This window comes from Triticum aestivum, chromosome 6A (genome assembly GCF_018294505.1).
Source record: "Triticum aestivum cultivar Chinese Spring chromosome 6A, IWGSC CS RefSeq v2.1, whole genome shotgun sequence".
Classification (NCBI taxonomy): domain Eukaryota; kingdom Viridiplantae; phylum Streptophyta; class Magnoliopsida; order Poales; family Poaceae; genus Triticum; species Triticum aestivum.
The window spans coordinates 475,322,559-475,330,362 of NC_057809.1; the positions used below are offsets into that span (position 1 = coordinate 475,322,559).

Here is a 7,804-nt window from a genome sequence, read left to right on the forward strand (position 1 = left end):
ATACTAGGGATCAAACACAAACAAAACTAACTCGATTATTTGAACATAGTGGGCGCCCTATTGGGTTTGCCCATGCGCGAGTAGGCGCCCCCGTTTTTTTCGTTCTCTTACTTTTCCTTTTTTACTTTCTGTTTTTCATTTATTCTATATCCAAATAATTCAGGATTGGTTGTAAAATTCAAAAATATTGTGAATTGTCATAAAAATAGTTCTTGAATTCAAAAATGTTTGCAACTCAAAAGAATGAACATCTTTTTAATTTTAATGAACATTTTTATGAGCATTTTTTATAATGATGAGCATTTTTTATATTTCATAAAAAATATTTGAATTTGATGAACAATTTTTTAACTTGATGAAGAAAATTTGTATTCAAGTTTTTTTTGAAAAATGGATGAACAAACTTTGAAATCAATGAACAAATTTGGAGTTTGATGAACAAATTTTAATTTAATGAATATTTTTCGAGGTCGGTGAACAATTTTTGAATTTTGGTCTACATTTTTAAAATCCAATGAACAAAAAATTTGAATTCGATGAACATTTTCTGAATTGTTGAACTTTTTTTACATTGATGAATTTTTTTAATACGATGAACAAAAAAGTGTTCATGAATTTGAAAGAAAACTCGCAAAAAGGTAAAAAGTAAAGATGAAAAAAGGAAAGAAAAAAGAAAGGGGGGTCGCACCCCACATGAGCCGGCCAGAAGGCGTGCAGGTGAGCTGGGGGGGGGGGGGGGCTCGCACCCCACATGAGCCAGCCAGAAGGCGTGCAGGTGAGCTGGGGGGGGGGGAGGGGGTGCACCATGGCGCTAGGGGGTGTCCTACGCGCCGTATAGGATCCGCTTGTTTATATAACTACTAATGCTACAATATCTTCCGTCTCGCCTCAAGGATTTTCGCGTCCAGGCGTTATCGGGCCATCCTAATATATGGTTCTTACAGGAGCGGTTTTTAGGGCCGGTTTTTCTCTCTCTTTATCTATATTTTTATGTGCTGGTTTTCGTTTTTTTTCTTGCGCTTTTTCGTCGGGTTTTCCTTTTTGTTTTCATTTTCCCTTTTCCCATTATCTTTTCTTTCGGTTGTCTGTGTCGGTTTTCTACAATTTTCTTTTGGGTTTTGGTTTTCTGTATTTCTCTGCCGGTTTGCTTTGTTTTTTGTTTTTTTATCCTTTTGCCTTTTTCAACATCTATTTCCCTTTTTCTCGCATACATTGTATATTTTTCATATATATTAGAGCAATTTGTTATACACGTTTAATAATTTTTAAATACATATTTTTAATTATATATATGTTTTGATGTCTATGTTTTTTCATAAAGTTTGTACATTTTTCTTATACATCTAAAACTTCTTTATACACATTTAAAAACATGTTTTTGAACATTTTTTGATACATGTCGAGTGCAAATATATGTTGCAACATCTTTATAAATGGTATGATGCTTTTTTAAATTAGGCACATATTTTAAATTGTATATACATTTTACAAGATGTCACGAAATATTTTTGAAACACATGAATATCATGAACATAGTTTTGGACTCATGAACATTTTTTATGTAACATACATTTTTATGAACGGCATATTTTTTTGAATTGCATAAACATACTTTTAGTTGTATAAATATTTGATATTTTGGAAACGCATGACCATTTTTCAATAGCACAAACATTTTTTTAATGTTGTCGACATTTTATTAAAATTATGCTAACAAAATGTTCATATTGGGTCAACATTCAAAATTGTTTAAAATCCATACTCCTCGTGATTTTAGAAAAATTAAGTACATTTTGGTTCTGGAATATATGTATTTCAAATGTTTCAAAAATATATAAACGATGAAGAATGAGAAAATGGAGAAGAAAGACAAACCAGTAGAAAGCTACTTGGCTCGACCCAATAATATGCTCGCTTGAGGCTGCCTTCAATTCCATCTCGCATCAAGAGAGATATAGGAGAGCAACTAAGTGTTACCCCTTGCAGGCCTCCCGCAAATGTCACTTTTATGGCCTGGGAGCCTACCAAGTGGAGCGCCCAGCTGCCGTCACGTGTTGTATGTTCGGCGTTTCATCTGAATTGTTTTGCACGTGTTTTCCGGATTTAGATCGTGTTTTCGGGGTTTTCATCTTTTCGGTTTTCTCCTAATTTTCCGTAGGTTTTAGAGATTTCTTTTGTGTATTTTTTTGTGAAGCATGGTTATGCTTTTCCAAAAGAGAAAAAGCATGCGCTTACATGAGAAGCATACATTTGCTTTTCTTTCGCGAGAAACACAACTGTGCTTCTTGAAAAAAAATGCTTCAACTAAAAGCACAAATTTGCTTCCACAAGAAGCACAACTTTGCTTCTCGAAAAAAATTGTGCTTCTGTGAGAAGCACAACTGTGCTATACGTAAATTGAAAAAACATCATTGACACAAGTTAACATAGGTTCATGGGGCTGAGCAATCCTGATTCTTATACTCTTCAGGTGTTTGTTATACGTTGTCATCTACTCCCTCCGTTCCGAATTACTTGTCTCGAAAATGGATGTAACTAGAACTAAAATACATCTAGATACATCCATTTTCGCGACAAGTAATTCCGAACGGAGGGAGTATGTACTTAGCCCGGGGGGAGGGGAACGAATGGCGAGTGGATGGGAAGTGATGGAGAGCGGGGCGGTGAGTGGAGTGAAGCTAGGGCTTGCTTCAGATGAGGATTTTTTAATGTGGACGAAGCGGGGTCTGTATGGTCGTGGCGGACCGGGCTGACGTGGCGGACGAGTCCAAAACTTTTCATACCCAAAGCGATGAAGGGGCAATTGTCTTCAAATATAACCATGAATGTTTTTCCAGGTGAAACTGAAAGGCGTCGGCTAGTGCTTCCCATACGAAAAATGCTTGTTTCATTAAAGCATAAATCACACACCAAGTTGATGTATAAAGAGTTGTGAGTGCTACTCGCGGCTGCATAGCTTTATCATGTTGGTCAGAGCACATCCACTGCATGGGGGCTACTGAAATCCGAAGATCGCAATATCCCATGAGATATTATTCAGCCACGGCTAACCATGGAGATAACGCTGTTTCCATACGCATTACCGCCACCGAAACATTATCCCGTGGCCATCGCTCAGCTCGAGGACGATGATATCCAACCGAGTGATCCAGCGGTCCGCCATTTCGTTTCAGATATGCATGAGGCGTCATCTACCCCGCCATCAGGGGGTCCTCTCCCATCTCCCAGCAGCTCAGTGCCGCTGTGTTTGTACTCCACTAGGAAGGAGCTGGGCCGAATCCCATGGCCACTGTCCTCCTAACCTCGGCAGCAGGTACGATACGCCATCGAGCTCAACGGGTTTGGGTTGCGCCGCCGTCGGCCGGACAAGGACGACGCCTTTCCCGGCCCGATTATAAAACCTCTTTCTCGAGGCGATACGATCGGAACCGGGGCAATGCGAGCGCACAATCCTCTAGTGCGCCGCGCTGCTGTAATGCAACAGGCTGCACCAGAGAAATGGAAACATGGCATCGACTAGGGGAAAAGCACGGAGAGTGACCGCATGTCTATAGGATGGATTATTTTAGGGTAGCCAGCCCTGCAAGGTTCGTGTGCTCAGCCGCCTTTTCCGTCGGTTTGTACAAGTGTGGTACGCACACGGGTACGTACTACTAGCAGCTACTGTCTTTTCATATTCTGAAATGAGAAAACTAGTGTCATTTCATCAGTTTGTATGATCGTGTCAACATATATGTATGCACAGGTACAACATGATGGACGCCGGTCTACTCTGCGATGATCATAAGCCGGTGTTTATTCGACCTGAACGCCGCGGATCAGAAGTTCATGCATCATCTTCTGTCCGCGGAAAATAATAACCAACGCTATAAACAAGAATGTAATTACTACTGATATAGCTAACTCGATGGTATTGTCAGGTTAAATCTGATCATACTCGGTTACTCGTCCGGTCCGATAAGTCCAGCTGCTCCGGAGCGCTTTCATAGACGACGCTCGTTCTAAACCTGCTCAGAAGGTTTGGTTGTTTTCTTTTCTTCAGGTGGCTCATCGGAGTCTGTCTCGTTCAATGGATGTACTTTCGTTTTCAGCTCGGCGTCTCCCTTTTTGTCGTCATCATCGTCCGCCTGCTTGAAGCTGGCGAGGCTGGCCATCGTGTCCACGGCGTCGACCACGCTCTCGATCCTCGTCGATATCTCCGTCAGCAGCGACGCCACGGTGAAGAGCGGCATGGCGTCGATCAGCGACGCCTCCTCCGGCTCCCCGGCCAGCGTGAACGGGAGCTCCCGCATGTCGCCCTGCAGCTCGTGCACGGCCGTGTTCATGTCTGCCACGGCGAAGTCCAGGGCCGGGGAGGTCGTCATCGTGGCCACGGAGCTGGACGCCTCCCTCAGCACCCGCCCGCACTGCGCACCCAGCCTCGTGCACACGTCGGCGAGCAGCCGCTTCACGCTCTCGGGGGCCTGGAGCTCGGCGCCGACGCAGCTCTTGAGGGTCTCCACGCAGTAGGCGCAGTGGCGCATGGCGGCGCCGAGCTTGGTGTACTGGGCGTAGGGGTGGCGGAAGCCGAACTTGCCGTGCGCGGGCTCCCACCGCGCCAGGTTGGCCTGCGAGTCCTCGGACGCCTTGGAGTTGAGCACGCACTTGTAGCCCTCCGACTTGGCCTGCGCGCCCTCCTCCTCGCCGAAGTATTCCTCGACGCAGCCCTCCACGGCGGCCGCGAGCTTCTCCATGTTGCGCACCGTGAGCTGGTGCAGCTCCTGGCCGGCCCACACGGGCCAGATGAGCACGCAGACGGCGAGGCAGATGAAGATGCCGATGGCGATGGTGACAAGCCGCTGCTGCGCCAGCTCCACCAGCTCGTCGACGCGGTACCCCGACACGGCCACCAGGCTGTATGTCAGGATGAAGATGGTCACGCCGTAGTCGAACCGGGCCTTCACCGTCGGTATGAACCGCGAGAAGGTGGCTGCCGCAGCTGCACGCACACCCCATAGATAATTATTAGTACGTGTGGCAGAAAGGTAGCGTGCCCGGTTTGTAAGTGCGCACGAAGGTTTATAGTACTACGTACCAAGAAGAAAGAGGGAGCCAGTGGTGATGACCGGCTCGAGCTTGTCGCCGGACTTGCTCGCCACCCAGTTCACGCCCAGCGCGAGCACGCCGGCGCTCGCCGTCGCCACGGCCCGGTTGAACCCTTTGTACACGCTGCCGCCTACACGTCCATACACAAACAAAATCAGCGATCAAGCCAAGAGTAAATACATGCATGCATGCATGCTGAAGATACAGTTGCTCCGCTACTGATCCGTTTTGTAATGATTCTACTAGGTGCGACTTACCAACAGTGTACTCGAAAATGACGACGACGGTCATGATGGCCCACATGGAAGCCCCGCCGACGCCGTCGTAGAGCGGCCTGGTGTAGTAGAAGACGGAGACCAAGGTAAGCGCAACGCCGACTTTGAGGCCGTGCACCACTCTCCTCGGATCGTCGGCGCCAATCTTCCACACCTTCTTGGCGAAGCCGGACACCGTGGCCCCGAGCATGAGCACGCAGGCGACCAGCCACGCCCAGGCCCTCCCGGCCGGCCCGGCCTCGTGCTCCACCGTCACCGACGCGCCCTCCGGCACCGTCACCCGCCACTCCAGCCCGCTCTGCGCGTCCCTCGCAGCGGCCTCCATGATCACCGGCAGAAGCAGGTCCAGACGAGCCCCTCCCTACTGCAAGCGTGCCAAGAAAATGCGGCCCGGCTGGCCGGCTCTGCTATGGTATATATAGGTTGACCGCTGCTTCTGCGTCACTTATTCTGTTGGAGTTATGCTACGAGCTGACAGGACCGGAGGGAGAAGGGAGGGGAGCAACGCAAGCTTCCAAGGAAGGAACGAGGGAAAGGAAAGGCTGCCGGGCGAATGACCTCCGTGTCTTGGAATGTTGTGAGACGCCGGGGGACTTGCTTATATAGGGACGAAGCTTTCCGAGGCACTCCAATGGACTTTGACGTGGGGCATTTGTCAGGCTGGAGATTGGAGACGACCGGCCTCGCGCACGAAAGCTCGCGCGATACGTGCGTTTCTCGGCAAAGGAAAAGGGGCCGAGTGCGTCGCCAACAGGGTGGATGGAAATGGAGGCGCGGTACGTGCAGATCGAGTGCGGTTTCCCATCGTCGTCGTCGCGGTTTTGCTCGCCACACGATCGATCACGATTGATCTGCTCGTCTCCGGCTCAGGGCGATCCGGAATTCCTGACCGCTCCGCTTCGATTAGTTACTTGTCAGTTACCGCGTCGCATCAGCAATTTCGTCCTTAGCCAATTTGATCCTCATTCTGTAGTGCGACAAATTCGAACCGTCTAGAGATTTGCTGCTGCGTAATTGTCAGTTGCTCAAGTCTTTGAGACCGATAGGGACACGCATGTAGTTCGAACTTGTTGGGCACAAACTCGATCGCCTGATCGATATATAGACGCCGGCAAGATGAGCTCGGCCCCTTTCATCCTTGAGACAGATTGCTCAGTCGCGGCGGCGGCGATGCTGGAGCATGGTACTGACAGATCTCCGGTGACGGCTCTGGTCGGTGAAACCAAGCGTTTACTGGAAGGAGACGGGGAGTGAGTTCAAAATTGCTGCTATGTCTCGTGATCAGAACGTTGCTAGCCATAGACTTGCCCGGTTGGGGAGTTCTTCTCCGCGCGTGCAGCTGCCTGGTTGCGCTCGCGTCCTGATGAGATTGTAAGCCTATGTGGCCAAACCAGTCATTAATAGTACAATCTCTTTTTTTCAAAATAAAATAAAATTGATGTACTCGTTTTGATCTACTCCCTCCTTTCACTTTTATAAATCGTTTCAGACAAACAAAATTGTGTTGTTTTGCACACTGTCTGAAACATTTACAAAGCCTTATAAAAATGAACAGAGGGGGTACTTGGAATTTAGACGGACGAAAATTATACAAATGCGGGAAGAATTGCTCCAACCGCCGCTAAATTGGATATTGGGAGCATATTCATAACCCTCAACTCAAAGTGCACAGGAAAGGGCTTAGAAATCGGTGGTCGTACATGGATCTTGTGGTACAATATGTACTTCAGCTGCACTCACTAGCTAGTAAGTAGCTCCTTGTAATTATGACTAGCCAGACATTAGTGCGTGGATGCATGCACTAGCCTTTCAACTTTTGTAAAATGGCTTTTCTAAATCAAAAGGACCTCCTACATTTTCGTTTTCCTTTTTTGAATGGGTCCATTTTCATCTGTGGAAGTCAAATGAGGTGCATATCTACAAGCCTACACATCAAAATAGATGGATGCACTCCAGTGGAGATTTTATCGGGCGGTTTTACCCTTCAAACATGTTACTCCCTCCCGTTTTGTACACAAGACCACTTTCTCAATTTTTAGATATCAAGAAAACAAAATCAACTAATAAGTAACACAATTAATTGTGTGGAAAATCTTGTATTTTGAGTCAATTAAACATATTGCAGGGAAGCAACACAGCCGCCTCCTCCTCCTAAAAAAACAGCTAGGGTTTGTGCCTCTCGCTGGCTCCGCGTAGGTCCGCCTCGTCTCCGGTGGCCCTAGGGTCATGGGGGCGCGGTGGATCCTGGTAAGGGCCGGCGGGAGGGCTCTGTTGTTAGTCGTTCCTTTAAGATTTGTTAGGGTTTGTGTCCTGCTCGGGAAGGCGAGACGGCGGCGGCTCCCTGAAGATGGAATAAAGGTTTTCCTGCCTAACCCCTGTTCCGGTGGTGCGTCTAGCATAGTTGGTAGGCGTGTGGAGGTGTGTCTCCCGCGGATCTACCCTCG

General features: G+C 47.6%; 1 protein-coding gene across 1 annotated transcript; it reads right to left on the reverse strand.

Moving 5' to 3' along the window:
* Nucleotides 1-3,778: 3,778 nt before the first annotated feature.
* LOC123130784 (aluminum-activated malate transporter 10) lies at nucleotides 3,779-5,926 on the reverse strand. The gene is made up of 3 exons (XM_044550595.1): nucleotides 5,343-5,926; nucleotides 5,075-5,215; nucleotides 3,779-4,978 (listed from the first exon to the last, which is right to left on the reverse strand). The coding sequence occupies exons 1-3, from the start codon at nucleotides 5,683-5,685 to the stop codon at nucleotides 4,002-4,004; spliced, it is 1,461 nt and encodes a 486-aa protein (XP_044406530.1). The 5' UTR covers nucleotides 5,686-5,926; the 3' UTR covers nucleotides 3,779-4,001.
* Nucleotides 5,927-7,804: the final 1,878 nt, after the last annotated feature.

Coding starts and splice junctions, on each gene's coding strand:
- LOC123130784 (XM_044550595.1), bottom strand. CDS start 5,685: ATGGAGGCCGCTGCGAGGGACGCGCAGAGCGGGCTGGAGTGGCGGGTG. Junction 5,216..5,342: donor CATTTTCGAGTACACTGTTG/GTAAGTCGCACC, acceptor ATGGACGTGTAG/GCGGCAGCGTGTACAAAGGG. Junction 4,979..5,074: donor TGGCTCCCTCTTTCTTCTTG/GTACGTAGTACT, acceptor GTGTGCGTGCAG/CTGCGGCAGCCACCTTCTCG.